The sequence below is a fragment of the Pipistrellus hanaki genome (genome assembly GCF_964339955.1).
Source record: "Pipistrellus hanaki genome assembly, chromosome: 12".
NCBI classification, from domain to species: domain Eukaryota; kingdom Metazoa; phylum Chordata; class Mammalia; order Chiroptera; family Vespertilionidae; genus Pipistrellus; species Pipistrellus hanaki.
The window spans coordinates 20,303,525-20,320,495 of NC_140514.1; the positions used below are offsets into that span (position 1 = coordinate 20,303,525).

A 16,971-nucleotide genomic window follows, 5' to 3' on the forward strand; every position below is an offset into this window, starting at 1 on the left:
AATAATTTACTTTGTAAAGATTTTTGGCTGGATATTTCTTTGAGAATTGTTTGCTTTATTGATACTAGTTTTTCTAAAGGCTAAAATTTAAATAAGTTAATTTGTGAAGCATTTAAGCAGTGCATGCTGCAGAATGAGCACCATGGAAGTATTTGCTTATTCCTAGGTCCCTCAAACAATATAAAAGCATATTTTGGCTACTTGTTATAACAAGCCTCTGGAGCAAATATTAATTGAAATAAGAGGTAAGAGGACCGTTAGTCCTCTCAGATAGTCACCTGGTTGTCCCTGAAGGGGCTTGCTTTCTGATCAAACCTCTTGGCAGTCTGTTGCCATTGTACTATAGAGATGGATTCAAGCAACTAAAGATACCTTTGGTCATAGTATCTGTCATTTGTACTTATGTGAAGGAATAAAGAGAGATCAAAATTGTTTAGGCAGTTATTTCTCGTATCTGTCCTGCAATTTAAATTTCATTCCCATAAAATATATCCAAGTATAGTTGTTCAGGATGCCTAATTTTGGCAAAACCTAGAAAGACAGCACTAAAAAAATTTTTTAAATTCTGGTTAGGGAGAATTTCACATGTACATAAATGTTGAAATGATAGTAGATACTGGTCTCTCATGTGCCTATCACCGTATTTCAGTAATCATTGACAGAGAGTCAATAATATTTTTAAATTGCTATTAGACTTCATTTTTATAGTGGTTCCTCAAGGAAATGACAATGCATTCAAATGGATGTATCTGCTGGGTCTTAATGGTCCATTGTGTCAAAGTAGGTAATTGTTTCTTTGTTTGCAAAGGGAAAAAAAACTTGGGGTATCAAATATATTGACATTTATTTTAGATCCTTACTGATTATAGGACTCACTCTTAAGGAATGCTCCTAGTTTGAAATAACATTTATTAAATGGCATTCAATTTAAGTAGTTTTTATTACAGTTGAATGTTTAAAGTGGAAAAGGTATATCTATAATAATAAAAGCATAATATGCTAATTAGAACAGACGTTCTTCTGGACGTCCTTTCTTCCAGACAAAGCCACAGCAGGCAGGGGAGGCAGCAGAGGCCCACTGCCATGGCGGGGCCGGGCCAGGGCCAAAGCCCTTGCACAAATTTCGTGCTCCGGGTCTCTAGTGTATAATAGAGAGTATTTCTTTTACTTCTGTCTTCCAAGCTCTTGATTTCTCTTCCCCAGAGGTTCCAGTTTATTTTTTAAAGCATCTCTGGTGCTTCTAGAAAATGAATATGTATATTTGTGTGCTTGCTCACACACACACACACACGTGTGTGTGTGTGTGTGTGTGTGTGTGTGTGTGTGTGTATTTTTGTAGGCTATTATGTTTTACCTATATATCATTAAATATGAATCTTGATTCTCCTATTAATCAGTTCCCAAATGGGTGCTAGTAAGATGGTTCATTTATTTACTTATTTATTTTTACAATATACAAAATAAATTTATTTCAAGATTGTAGATACAAAATAATTATACATTTACATTCAATAAGCATTAATACTTGAAGAAAAATATTTTAAATAATATTTCCAAAACTGTACCACGTAGTATAAAATCACAAAAGTTGTAGGAAATATTAAAAATCTGCAAATAGCCAGGACCGGTTTGGCTCAGTGGATAGAGCGTCGGCCTGCGGACTGAAAGGTCCTGGGTTCGATTCCGGGCAAGGGCATGTACCTTGGTTGCGGGCATATCCCCTGGAGGGGGTGTGCAAGAGGCAGCTGATCAATGATTCTCTCTCATCGATGTTTCTAGCTCTCTATCCCTCTCTCTTCCTCTCTGTGAAAAATCAATAAAAAATATATATATTTAAAAAATGACAACAAAAGTATTGTATGTATTATAAAAAATATACATATATATATATAAAATCTGCAAATACCAGGATTACTTCTATTATAATCTAAAATATTTTTCCCCCCTTTGGCTCTTTTTGTTCATCATTTTATGTTGTTCATTCCAAAAATGAGTGAAATTATGTGATATTTATTTTTCTCCAACTGACTTCACTTAGCTAAGATAGTTTTATATATTGGGTCGGCAGCTAAGTAATTGCGGGTTTCACACATATATGGCTTCAGTTGAATTTTTAGTTTGCAGACGTAGTACAAATGTAAAACACATTTTGTTATTTGATAGTTGGCTATTCAGCTGTTAATCAGTAAAAAAAGTTTTTTGATCTGTTTTGTGGTTTTCGTTTGGCGTTCGTTGAAAAATGGAAAATCAAAAGGAACATTTTCGTCATATTTTGCTTTTTTATTTCCGCAAAGGGAAAACGCATCGCAAGCTCATAAAAAGTTATGTGCTGTTTATGGTGACGAAGCCTTAAAAGAACGGCAGTGTCAAAATTGGTTTGCCAAATTTCGTTCTGGTGATTTTTCACTCAAAGATGAAAAACGCTCTGGTCGTCCAGTTGAAGTTGATGACGCCCTAATCAAAGCAATAATCAATTCAGACTGTCACAGTACAACACATGAGATTGCAGAGAAGCTTCATGTATCACATACATGCATTGAAAATCACTTAAAACAACTTAGCTATGTTCAAAAACTTGATACATGGGTTCCTCACGAACTGAAAGAATCACAGTTAACGCAACGCATTAGCAGCTGCAATTTGCTAAAGAAACGTAATGAAAATGATCCATTTTTAAAACGACTGATAACTGGCGATGAAAAATGGGTTGTTTACAACAATATGAAGCGGAAAAGATCGTGGAGCAGGCCAGGTGAACCAACTCAAACAACATCAAAAGCTGATATTCATCAAAAGAAGGTTTTGTTATCAGTTTGGTGGGATTACAAAGGAATTGTCTACTTTGAACTCTTACCACCCAACCGAACGATCAATTCTGATGTCTACATTGAACAACTAACGAAATTAAACAATGCAGTTGAAGAAAAGCGGCCCGAATTGACAAATCGAAAAGGTGTTGTATTCCATCATGACAATGCAAGGCCACACACATCTTTGGTCACTCGGCAAAAATTAATGGAGCTTGGTTGGGATGTTTTGCCACATCCACCATATAGTCCTGACCTTGCACCATCTGATTACTTTTTGTTTCGATCTTTACAAAACTCCTTGAATGGTAAAAATTTCAATAATGATGATGATGTCAAATCGTACCTGATGCAGTTTTTTGCTAATAAAAACCAGAAGTTTTTTGAACGTGGGATTATGATGCTGCCTGAAAGATGGCAAAAGGTCATTGATCAAAATGGGCAATACATTACAGAATAAAGTTATTTAGTTCCATGAAAAAATTGTCTTTGATTTTCTTTTAAAAATCCGCAATTACTTACTTGCCGACCCAATACTTTACTTTTTCTAACAGTGCTGCAGTGAATATTTGTATATATAGGAGTAAACCTATAGGTTCATAGAATTTGGTTGAAGAATATGTACAATTGCAATTTTGGATAGATTTTATGAAATTCCTTTTACTGAGATTGTACCAGTTTAATAATATCAGCAGTGTGCATTTCTGCATAATCTTGTGGAGAAAATGATTACCAAACCTTTGATCTTTGCCAGTTTGACCCATGAAATTGATACCTCAGTGTATTCTTAATTTTCATTTCTTTTATGAATATGAGGTTGGACATATTTTAAGATCCATTGGGGGGGGGGGTGTTCCTGGTCCATTTTTCTATCACCTTGGTCATTTTCTTACTTATTTATAGGACCTTTATATTAGGGAGATTAGTTTATGATTAGAAATGCAATTCCTTAAATCTTACCAAGTAATGTGCTATTGTTTTACTTTAGGCTTCTTTAGCTTTTTAAATTAAAATAACCATTGACATAGTTTGAAGAACAACATAGTTCTCGAAGGCCCTGTTCATGGAGATTCACCAGAACCAACATTTCTAAATCTTAGTTCCTGATTTCTTTGGAGTTTATCTTCAAATCTCTAAATCATGTGCTTCTTGATCACCCCCCATTTTTAGGAATTATTTATCTCATTACCGGAGATGAGATTTACCTCTTTCACCCCAGTACTCCAAACACACACCCAAACTTCCCGTTCTTCCTTGTCTGATCAAGAGAGGATTACTTATTTCTTGTTCTATTGTATATATTGAACCTTAGAGTTATTGTTTAAGTTGAATTATAAAAAAGACTTTAACCAGGTTTTGTTTCTTGGTTTTCCTTTCTCCTATAACTGTGGTTCTCAACTTGCACATATGAAGCACCAGAGATGCTTTAAAAAATTACTGATATCTGAGTCCCATCCCCAGAGATTCTGATTTAATTGGTTTGATGATTGTAATGTGCTAGGATTTTGAAACCATTGTTGTAGAAAAAGGATGTGCTGGGAAATTTTCTTGTTTTGTGTGTGTGGTGGTTTTTTTTCTGTTCAGTAAATTCAGATAACTCCTATCCAAGTATATTTTTTAGATTTACTAGAGAATAAATGAGCTAGTATAGGTGAATTCTGTGTCAGATTTAAATATATAACACCTATAAAATTTTTCTTTCAGATTAATTATTAAACATGGGTGCATTTTTGGATAAACCCAAAACTGAGAAACATAATGCTCATGGTGCTGGGAATGGTTTACGTTATGGCCTGAGCAGCATGCAAGGATGGAGAGTGGAAATGGAAGATGCACACACAGCTGTTGTAGGTATTCCTCACGGCTTGGAAGACTGGTCATTTTTTGCAGTTTATGATGGTCATGCTGGATCCCGAGTGGCAAATTACTGCTCAACACATTTATTAGAACACATCACTAATAATGAAGACTTCAAGGCAGCTGCAAAATCAGGATTTTCTCATGAGCCTACAGTGGAAAGTGTCAAGAATGGTATCAGAACTGGCTTTTTGAAAATTGATGAATTCATGCGTAACTTTTCAGACCTCAGAAATGGAATGGACAGGAGTGGTTCAACTGCAGTGGGAGTTATGATTTCACCGAAGCATGTCTACTTTATCAACTGTGGTGATTCACGTGCTGTTCTGTGTAGGAATGGACAAGTCTGCTTTTCCACCCAGGATCACAAGCCTTCCAATCCAAGGGAGAAGGAGCGTATCCAAAATGCAGGAGGCAGCGTAATGATACAGCGTGTTAATGGTTCATTAGCAGTGTCTCGTGCTCTGGGGGACTATGATTACAAGTGTGTTGATGGCAAGGGCCCAACAGAACAACTAGTTTCTCCAGAGCCTGAGGTTTATGAACTTTTAAGAGGAGAAGATGATGAATTTATCGTTTTGGCTTGTGATGGGATCTGGGATGTTATGAGTAACGAGGAGCTCTGTGATTATGTTAAATCTAGGCTTGAGATATCTGATGACCTGGAAAATGTTTGCAATTGGGTAGTGGACACTTGTTTACATAAGGTATGTAAATCTTTTTGTTATAATTAAAATACCCTATTAATTTTGAAAAAACATGGTAAGTAAAACCAAGCAAACATAAATTTTAAAAACTTAGTATTTTTATTATGGTTGTACATTTTAAAGTTATTTTCTTCTGCAGAAATATGACAGCTTTTTTTTTTTTCTTTTTGTAAAGCCATCCTCACTTGCCTCAACCTTCTAGTTTGAAAATTAAGTTGAATAAATTTCTGTGGCATTTGTTGTCATTTAAGTACTTTATGGCTTGTTTCCGTGGCAGAGCATCTATACAGAATGTGACTTTTAAAAAATAAATATTTTTATTTATTTCAGAGAGAGGGAGGAGAGGGAGAGAAAAATAGGAACATCAATGATGAGAGGAAATCATTGATTATCTGCCCCTTGCATGCCCCCCATTGGGAATCTAGCCCACAACCTAATAATGTGCCCTGACTGGGAATTAAACTGTGACCTCCTGGTTCATGGATCGACACTCAGCCACTGAACTGAGCCACACCAACCAGGCCAGAACGTGACTTTAATTCAAATTCTCAGCATAGGCAATAGCTATCCAAAACTTATTATGAAGCAGTTTGATGTATAATTCTGTACTAGATACACAAAAGATCAAGAGCCACATAAAATGTTGGAAGATACACCATAACCCTAGACTAGGTAAAGTTTGTAATTTAGTTTTGAGCCCCCTAGTAGGTAAGATAAAAACAAGTAAAAGTGTGAGTTGCGTATTTTTTACTGGTCAGCCACCTCCTGCATGCTCTCTACTGGGGATCGAGCTTGCAATTTGGGCATGTGCCCTGACCGGAATCGAACTTCCTGGTTCATAGGTGAGCCATGTCAGCCAGGCTCAACCTTTTTTTTTTTTTTTTTTTTTTCATTTAATAATATATTGTAGAGAGATCTCCATGTTTATACGTATTGACCTAAATCATTTTTTTTCAGGTTGCATAGCATTCTGTTGAATGAGTGACATGTAGTTTTTTTTAGAATAACCAAGAATGAGATGTACTTCGAAGGAAAGAAGTTTGTATTGTACATAAACAGCACTCTCCCTTTTATTGAAAGGATGTTAGTTTTCAGGAATTTTGATCCCACCTTTCTGAATGTGGAGTTTAAATGATTCTGGGGACATATTTCACTTCATAGCTTTTAGTTTGAACTGATAAATATGCCTTTTTGTATTGTTAAAAGATTCTAGCCAGAGTTCTAGAATCTCATGAATCATAAGTTATAGTAATAGGGACAAGAGGCTGGAATACGTGATTCATCATATTTCTTTAAATAAAGCTGTGCTCAAATTGAAATCAGTTTTGAGAAGTTTAGTTAGCTGTTTTTGTTGAAACATACAGATTTATGAACCACTCTCTGTTACTTAATAGAGTTAAGTAAACCTCTTAACCATGCCTATTTTCTACCTACGTAATTTTGTCACTTCACTTGTTTGTATTGTAAAACTAAGGGTTAGCAATATAAAACAATGTGATTAAAATAGAATATAATTGCTTTAAATTTAGTTTGAAAGATTGAATATAAATTTTTAAATCCATAGAAAGCATTTGGCCCAGTGCTTAGCACTTAGTAATTGCTCAGTAGGTGTTGGTTGCTAAGTAGGAATAGATCCAGTTTTTAAGTAGATGTTTCCTTGATAATAGATTTAAATGAAGTGTCAATATTTTCTAGCACTTCTAACACATTATGTCCTAATAGTTTACTAGCACTTTTATATGTTAACTCATGAAATCTAGGGAGATTGTGATAATCATCATAATCACAATAGTATCAATAAATGATTGCTTTTTATGAATCAAATGCTATTCTAAACACTTTGCACTTTTAAAAACTCATTTAATTTTCACAACCCTGAAAAGTAAGTAGCATTAGTATTGTTTTTGATAATCATTTTTCAGGGTTGCCTTTTTATAGTATGAAGCTATAAATATAGGATGAATACTTATATTCTCTTCAGCTGGAAAATTAGCTGATTATTTATGCAAGGGTGGTTTTTTAATTGCTGTATAAAAATTACTGAAACACACTTATACTTTGTGGCTAGAGGAAAGTAGATACATAGATATAGAAGCAGCATCATTGAAATTACATGTTGAAGGTGTAAATGTAAATTATTTCCTTTAAATATCTTAGGATATTTAAACTTCTTGAAACTATTTTTCTGTTAATTTTCCAACTGATGAGATATCATGTATGTTTTATAACCTAAAAATCTAATGGAAATTACTTATATTTATATATTGGCATTTATATGAATAGTTTACATTAGATTTTTAAGTTTTATACACACACATAGATGGATAGATAACAAATGGCTAAGCAGTGCTCATACTGTTGTTACTAAAATAGAAATGGTTAGAAGAAACTGGGATTTCTAAAATATGAGGTATTCTGTTTATTCATAAAGTTGCTTTAAAAATCATTAGTATTCAAGTGAATATTGGACTTGAATATCTATGGTATAAAGTTTTACCTGATCTGATCTGAACTTAAATAGTAAAATCCTGGTTCTTGTGAAAGAATATATTTACTTTTTCTCTCTTTTTTTGCTATTTGAAATCCTTGTGTATATGTTTGTATTAATACAGCCAATGCAGTATTTCTAATATTAATCATGAAAGTGTTGATGGGTTTTCATTAAGGAATGAAAGTAGTTTTGGCCATTTTGGAAATCCTGATTCACCCCCGACCCCCACCAACGCTTCCACTTGCAGATACTGAAAAGCTGGTAATAGACTTAGGATAATTCTTCCTACTAAAGCATGAAAGTATGTGGAGGGAGTTCACTTTTTTAAAGCATGTTTTTACTAATTTCAGAGAGGAAGGGGGGTGGGAGGGAGGGAGAGGAAGAAGGAGAGAGAGAGAGAGAGAGAGAGAGAAAAAAAGAAAGACCAGGGTTGAGATTCATTGATTGGCTGCCTCCTGCACCCCCTTTACTCACTCTCCCCCCACCCACCCACCCACTGGGGATCAAGCCCCCAACTGGGGCATGTGCCCTGACTGGGAATCAAATCCTGGTTCATAAGTTGATGTTCAAACAGCCACACCAGCAGGTTTACATTTTTTGAAGTCTTCTCAAGACCTGACCTCCCCTGCTTTCAAACTTTGCTCCATTGAGTATTAGGAGTTGATGGCAAAAGTTTTTCAAGGCCTGTATATCTTTTCTTCTGTGTTGTTTGGGTTCTAAAAAGATGGAAAGTCTGAACCAAACAATGCCTGTCTAGATTCATGTCATAATGACTGAAAAGACTGGAATTAGTATGGCCTTGGCTTTTTTCATTTGGGTTGACACGCCCCACTATCAAACAGAAATAGCCTACTGCCTACATTGACTTAATGTTTTTAGAGTGGTGAATAGAAAAAGGGGTGTTTCAAATAGTTCTTTGGAATTAAAATAAATGTGTTAAATGTGTACATTCTGGATGAATAAGCTGTAATTACTTAACTCTACTTTGAAGTAAATAGAAAGTTGGTAGACTATAAAAATAATTATTTCTTTTTCTTTAATATATAGGGAAGTCGCGATAACATGAGTATTGTACTAGTTTGCTTTCCAAATGCCCCCAAGGTCTCAGATGAAGCAGTGAGAAAAGATGCAGAGTTGGATAAGTACTTGGAATCACGGGTTGAAGGTAAGAAAGATGCTTTTTTGTTTGTTTTTTAATTTAGAAGGAAAGGGGGAAAAATACTTGTTTATCAAATAGCTTTTTAAAAAAATTCCATCTAAGATTTATTATCACATCATGAACCAATGTGTGGGATTTCTTGGCATAAAGAAAACAAATGTGTGTATTATATACCACCAGAGAAAAACATAATTTGAAAAGAGTCTGTTAAAGCTTACTATTTTTGCTTTCCCTGATTACATTTTTGGTAATAAGTGAAGAATCCAGTGTGATTGGCCTCAGGTTATCATAAACTGAGTCCATTTATAATTCAGTTTAGCTATAATTCCATTAACATCTTACTTCTTCTGAAGTTAATTATAGGAATTCATTACCATATGTTTTAATCATACTGATAGAGTTAATACTGATATTGTGCAAGATTATTAATTTTATTTTTTACCTTTTTATTTTGCAGTAATTTTAAACTTACAGAAAAGTTGCAAAAATATAGAGCTCCCATGTACATGTAGTACCTCTTATCTAGATTACCCATTTGTTTACATTATACCTCCTTTTACTCATCTCTTGCTATACTTTCTATAATGTACACTCATTCTCGCTTTACCTCCTTATGTCCCCTAATTGATTGAATTATTTTCTGACAGATTATTTTCTGAACCATTTTAGAGTAATTGAAGATAATATTAACTTTCTACTTTTTAATACAAAAAGGAACAGTATCTACCTAACCATAGTACATACATCAAAATTAGGAAGTTAACATTGAAATTATATTACCATCTATTCTGTAGATTCCTATTAAAATTTCCCTAGTTGTACCAGTAATGCCTTTCATTGGATCTAGTCTAGAACGTGTGTTGTGCTTTTCTGCTGAGCCTCTTTAGTCTTTCTCCATGTGAAAAAGTTGCATTTTGTTTTTGTTTTTAATGACCATGATATTTTCAAGAGTACAGGTTAGTTCTTTCTAGAATGTTCCTCTATTTGGATTGGCTGATGTTTCTTCTTGATAAGATTCAGGTTGTACTTTGACAGAAATACTATAGAAGTGAAGCTAGATGCATCATGATATGGTAATCTTAACTTTCATCACTTGCTTGAGGTGTTGTCTTTGGGTTCCTCCATTGAAAAGTTATGTTATGCTTATTAATATTAATAAGTACAGGGGCCTGAAGCTGCAGGGATCTCCCTTTTCCATGTCCCGCATGGAAAGAGAGATGAACGAACCGGTTCTAAGTGGAGGTGCCCAGGGATTGAGAAATATTAGAAATAAAGAGAGAGGACATAGAAATAGATTTCAAGCTGAGAGCTGGGAGGCCCCTGACCTCCTCTGCTGGAGAGACAGACTGACAACCTCCTAAGCCAGGCAGCACATCTATTTATACTCCAATCCAACAAGGGGGTTTCACAGGAAAACAAGGAGCTTGGGAGAGCCCAGGTTCCACCCACTCCTTCCTCCTGAACAAACACAAGCCAGGAACTAAGAACATCTCCGCACTCCCAGGGCGGGAGTGCAACTGACATGATTCTGTCAATATCCCAGGCCCAGTCAACAGCAATCTAAAGAATGTCCAGGTGTCTTCCCATTTGGCCCTCTACAAATATGTATCCAATAGGAAGGTGCTTGAGATGTTAACGTTTTCCTTCTTAAATTTTTACCTACCTTTTTGTCATTCCTCACCTGAGGTGGTTTGTCCATTGGTTTTTAGAAAGAGTGGAAGGGAGGGAGCGAAAAACATAGATATCAGAGAGACACATTGATTGGTTGCCTCCTGCCTCCTACAAGTCCCAACCTGGGCCTTGTTTAGACACTTTCCTCACTCCATATTGGCTTTGAACCCCATTCCAGGTAGTACCCCAACCAGTGATAAAGTTTTGCCTATTGTGGTCAGGCTTGGATAGCCCATGTTGGTTGGACCTTGCTGCTGTCACCACTGTCACCTCCATCCCTGTAAGACTTACCTTGCTTGGCCTTTCCTAATGTTTTTTGGGCTAAAAACCTATTACTATTCAGGAATGGGGCGGGGTGGGGGACGGGAAGCTTGAATATGATTGCTGATATGTGTGTTTAAATCTGCCATCTTATTTGTTTCCATATATTCCATCTTTTTTATTCTTCCTTGACTTTTTGATTAATTTTCTATTCTAGTTCATTCTTACAATTTGCTTATTGGTTGTACATTCTTTTAAAAATTTAATTAGCCCTGGCCAGTTGGTTGGGCATTATCCTGTGAGCTGAAGGATTGCCTGTTGATTCTGGATCAGGGCACATATCCAGGTTGTGGGCTCTATCCCCAGTCAGGGGCATGCAAGAGGCAGCCAGACAATGGATCTTTCTTTCTCTTTCTCATTCAACCTTCCTCTCTCTCTCAAAATCAACTTTAAAAGAATCTTTAAAAATGCAATTAGTGGTTACCCTGATAACTTGAGAATGCATTAGAGATAACCACAGGTTCCTAACTTACTGCTGCATTTTGATTTTATATGTGTTGGGGTTTTGTCTTTTTTTTTTTTTTTTTTTTTTTTTTTTTTTTAAATTTATTGATTTTAGAGAGCGGAAGAAAGGAGGGAAAGAGAAACATTGATTTGTTCCACTTACTTATGAATTCATTGGTTGCTTCTTGTATGTACCCTGACCCAGGTATCGAACCTGCCACTTTGGCGTATCGGGACGGCACTCTAACCAACTGATCTACCTGGCCAGAACTATTTGTGTAGTTTTTTTAAGATATAAAATTACCTTTTATGAAGTTATGTCAATCATTTTTTTTTGCCTTGATGTCATTCTTATGAAGTTCTTCAATTTAATTACATATTTTCTCTCAGCACTTTTATGGCTTGACTTACTTAAAAAATAGTAAATACATCTGAATGATGATGATTATGACATAATAGGCTTATTGAATTTGGCTTATTATTGATGAGAGTCTTCAAATGTGTAATTTACTTTTAGGAAAACTACATTCTTTTACAGATTTCTTGATGGACTTTATGTTTTCAAAATCTGTTTTCCATAAATTATAAATATAAATGGATCATGTAAATGTGTAATTTTTGTTCTAAGCATTAGCAGTTCTGTAATTTATACTTTTATATTCATTCCTTTATTATTGATATTTAGAGAGGAAGGGAGAAAAACATCAATATGAGAAACATTGATCAGCTGCCTCCTACATGCCCCCTACCAGGGATCGAGCCTGCAACCCAGGCATGTGCCTGACTGGGAATTGAATCAGCAGCCTTTCTGTGCACCAGACAACGCCCAACCAACTGAGCCACACTGGCCAGGGTTCCTTCTTTATTTTAAATAAATCGTGGACATACTCAAGGTATTAGAAAGCTGATAAGGTGCCCCAACTGTTTTGGCTGAATGGATAGAGCATTGACCTGCAGACCAAAGGGTACCTGGTTCGATTCCAGTCAAGGGCATGCACCTCAGTTGCAGGCTCCTCCCTGGCCGTGGCCCTGGTAAGGGGCATGCAGGAGGTAACCAATCAATGTGTTTCTCTTACATTGATATTTCTATCTTTCCCTCTCTCTTCCACGCTTTTTAAAACACAATGGAAAAATATCCTCTGGTGAGGATTAAAATAAAAAAGCCTATAGGACAGTTTGAAATTTGTTCCTTTCCTTTAATTTTTATCCATATATTGCTTTTATATTTCTATAATTATAGTATTAATAATTTCATTTTTATGTAAAATTAGATGAAAAATATTTTTTCCAAGTAGTTGTACTATGTTCATAGGGATAATTTTTAGGGATTATAAAGCATTTCACTAGTGGCTAGCTATACCAAAATTTTTCCCTTATTGTTGGACAATTAATTTGTTCCAGTTTTTGTGTTTATGAATAATGCTAGAATGAACATATATATACAAATAACTTTTTATATTACCTATTTTTGTTTTTGTGTGATAGCAGATAATGCTTGTTTTTATATTTTACAAAGGTACTACCAAATACTACCTTGTTTAAATTCTGTGTGAATACTACATTAATTTAAGAACTTTTTTTTTTTTTAATTTACAGAAATTATGGAGAAGTTTCGTGAGGATGGAATGCCTGATCTTGCCCAGGTCATGCGCATCTTGTCTGCAGAAAATATCCCAAATTTGCCTCCTGGGGGAGGTCTTGCTGGCAAGTAAGTAGAATAAAAAGAACTAATTTTGTGTTTCTTTATAATTACTAATTAAATAATTTTGAGTAAGATGAAATGGGTTGATAGTTCTTATAGTTCTTATACTAGAAAAGAACTAAAATTTTATCCAAAAGAAATTTGTAAAGACATCATACTCTGAGGATGAAGGTCCTTCTTTCCTTGGTAATTAAGAACACAGTATATTGTGTTGGATCAAATTCTGAGTGAAATCTAGAAACTGTTCTTAGCAAGTGTTTTGTGTGTCAATTTTTTAGTTACATAGTTAACGTATTTATTTATTTTTAAATATATATATATTTTTTTTTTCAGAGAGGAAGGGGGAGAGAGAGAAACATCAATGATGAGAGAGAATCATTGATCTACTCATTCTACTGCCTCCTGCACGCCCCCTACTGGGTGGGGATCAAGCCCATAACCTAGGCATATGCCCTTGATTGGAATCAAACCTGTGATCCTTCAGTCTGCAGGCCGATGCTCTATCCACTGAATCACGCCACCTAGGGCAAAATAACGTATTATTTTAAACACTCAAAGCTTAATCATTGTAATTTAATAAAATAAAATTGTAATTTATTTTTAGGCGCAATATTATTGAAGCTGTTTATAGTAAGCTGAATCCACATAGAGAAAATGAAGGGGTAAGTTTTATTTCTTAAGCATTTAAAATAATTTTATAATGTAAATATTACTAGATGTGAGTATATTCACATAATGAAATCTATAATAAATTATTACTGCTTATTTTAAGGAATCAATTAAAGTTTAAGGAAATGTGTTGAAATGGAAGTAGAGTTCTATATTGCAGATAGGCTTATTGTCACTTAATGGGTATCAAATGCCTTTTTGTTTGAGCTGTACTTACTTTCCCCCTGTATGTCTGCTTTTTCTTCTCTTTCTCCCTTAAATCTTAATTTTGAGACAAAGAATATATTTTCAAATATCTCAGTTTCTCCTTAAGCAGGCTTCTGCCATTACTAGATAATAAATGTTAGTGATAATAAATGTTATTTTAATGACCAGACCTTCCAGTGCCCCATGTACCCATTTGAATACGTGAGGACACTTTCTTTCTAATCTTGTGTGCTGTGGGGTTTATGTGTTGAAGTGAGAGAACCATTTTTGTTGTAACCCTGCCATGCCTTCTTAGCTCAAATCTCTTTATCCCTTTTACCGTCCTTAGAAATACTGATAAGCTGTCGACTGCTTCTCTATATTTCTGTTGTTTTTTAATTTTAGGACTAGTTTATCTTTTTTTTTAATTGCCCCAAACTTTAATAATTCAGATAAATATTTTCTCACAGGATTTTTTAAGTTTCTGGACATCTAAAAATTGATTACTTAATTTTTAATATGTATGCTTTTAAGATTTAAGATAACCAAACTTAGACATGAAACTTCTTGAGAAAAAAATAGACTCATCTTCCAGATCTCCAGCTTTTCTTGGCAGGTCTTGAGAGAGACAGCAGCCAATAATAGAAATTATGTATCATCTCAATTGCATTGTTTTCCAGGATTCATTATTACATAGCAATATCATAAAATTTATCTTTTCTTAACAATAAAAGTGTTTTGTCAAGGAAAATTTTACAAGTAATACATTGTAAAATGTGTTTAACATAAGTGATGCTATATATTAATAGATTTTATTTCTTACTCTAGAGCAGTGATTCTGAGTCTTCTGTGGCAGTTACCTCAAAATATTAAGAATTATATTAAAGCTGTGAAAATTAATCCTATATAATAAAAGCCTAATATGCTAAGTGTCTGGTCGTCCATTCAACCAATCAAAGCATAATATGCTAATGATATACTAAGGCTGCTCAACCGCTCGCTATTACATGCACTGACTACCAGGGGTAGAAGCTTTGACCAGTAGGTTAGCTTGGTACTGGGGCCTGGCTAATTGGGACTGAGTGAGACAGGCTGGACATGCCTTAGAACCCTCCTGCAGTTCCTTCCCTGCTGGCCAACCTCCCATGTCCCTCCTTAGCCCCAAATGTGCACCAGTGGGGTCCCTCAGCCTAGCCTGTGCCCTCTTGCAATCCAGGCCCTCCCTAGGGATGTCAGAGAGCCAGTTTTGGCCATTCCTGCAGGCCAGGCTGAGGGACCCCACTAGTGCATGAATTTGTGCACTGGACCTCTAGTTTTAAAATTAAGATATGTCATGTGATACATTAGAGAATTCTAAATCAGGTAGTTGAGAATAAGGCATTGCCATAACTTAAAAATTTATGGTAGTGGAGTGAAGAATCTTACCTCTTCAGTTGGATTATAGCTTCCACATAGCTCCCACCACTGTGGTTAGAAGAAGTAAGCCCTTTAAAGTTAGTTAAGGATTCATTTATTAAGTATCCCTGTTTCCCTGTGTATTTGAAAAGGAATGTGTAATCTTAAAAAAAAAAAAAAAATTCATTATATCTTGTTGAATTTCTTAGTTCCTCAAAAAATTGGCTGCTTTTTCTCCAAACAAGATTTAAGTGTTTTATAACCCTAAATTTCTGTTTAATATATACCAAGGATGATTTTTAAACTTAAAAAAAAAGAAAGAAAAAGAAAACACTTAAGTGATTATAAATAGGCAACACAACCATGAAGGGTGAGGAGAAATGCTCAGGATATAAAACTTACCCTAAGTATGATTTTGATATGATTATATAAATTAAGGAGCTATATACTAAATTATCTTTAGATATAAGCTTTCTATTAATATCAGCAGATAAACTCTGACAAGTCTACCATGTATTGAGGAGACTGTAAAACATAAGGCATGGTCCCATCCCTAATTGAATGCAGCTTGCAATAAAGGTATAAACACAAAAGATAAAGAATAAAAATATTACAAAATTGAGAGTGTGATTAATTACCACATGAATTGTACAATGATTGCTGGAAAAATAATATTTTCAGAGATAAGATAGGATTAGAAGAATGATTTGAATAGCAGAAATGAAATGAGGAGGATGGTAGCTATGTTTGAAAGAAATGACATGATTTTTTAATGGAACAGAGAACTGCTGTGGTAAAAAGAAAGATTTAGGATATCAGAAGTATTTTTAGAGAGAACTTTTGAACTTTATATTTTAAATTGAGGAGCCAGCACCATATATGTTTGGAGCATAAGAGAGAGAGATTCAAAGGAATATCTGGTATTTTAGCCTCTTAGAAACGTATGAGCCCTAGTTGGTTTGGCTTAGTGGATAGAGCATCAATCAGCCTGTGGACTGAAAGGTCCCAGGTTCAATTCTGGTCAAGGGCACATGCCCGGCTTGCAGGCTGGATCCCCAGTAGGGGGCATGCAGGAAGCAGCCATCCTGTCAGTGATTCACTCTTGTCATTGATGTTTCTCTCTCTCTCTCTCTTTCTCTTTCTCTCCCTCCCTTCCTCCCTCCCTCCCTTCTCCCTCTCTCCCTTTCTCTCTTAAATCCATAAAAATATATTAGTAATAAGAAAATAAACATGTATTAGGTTAAAACAGCATTTTTTTACCTTTTCCATCTCATGACACATATAAACGAATCACTAAAATTCTGCAGCCCATTTGACAATTAAAAATAAAAGGATAATTCTGATTCATTCATACTGGGCACTATCATTGTGTTAGCTGTTGTCATTTTTTTTACTTGGAAAAGAGGTTGGTACCTCTGACTAAATAGTCAGGTATTACATGTTTTTAAAGCTCCGTAGCACACTTGTTGAAAATCTCTGGGTTCAAGAGATGCTGGGTGTTAAGTAGTTGAGAAATAATTGCAGAAATCAGATGATAAGTATAAATTCATTATTAGTAGGTA

The 16,971-nt window shown here is 35.0% G+C and overlaps 1 protein-coding gene across 7 annotated transcripts in view; it reads left to right on the forward strand.

Moving 5' to 3' along the window:
- The window catches only part of PPM1B (protein phosphatase, Mg2+/Mn2+ dependent 1B), a 71,283-nt gene that overhangs the window by 26,602 nt on the left and 27,710 nt on the right, over positions 1 to 16,971 (forward strand). For 5 of the 7 annotated variants that reach the window (XM_084901533.1, XM_084901528.1, XM_084901530.1 and 2 more), the window contains 4 exons: positions 4,512 to 5,371; positions 8,910 to 9,027; positions 13,054 to 13,165; positions 13,764 to 13,821. In XM_084901533.1, coding sequence (XP_084757659.1) covers positions 4,526 to 5,371; positions 8,910 to 9,027; positions 13,054 to 13,165; positions 13,764 to 13,821 — 1,134 coding nt within the window. In that variant the 5' untranslated portion in view covers positions 4,512 to 4,525. Of the gene's footprint in view, positions 1 to 4,511; positions 5,372 to 8,909; positions 9,028 to 13,053; positions 13,166 to 13,763; positions 13,822 to 14,842; positions 16,599 to 16,971 lie in introns of those variants that run through there. The other 2 variants (XM_084901532.1, XM_084901531.1) reach the window with 1 other exon arrangement.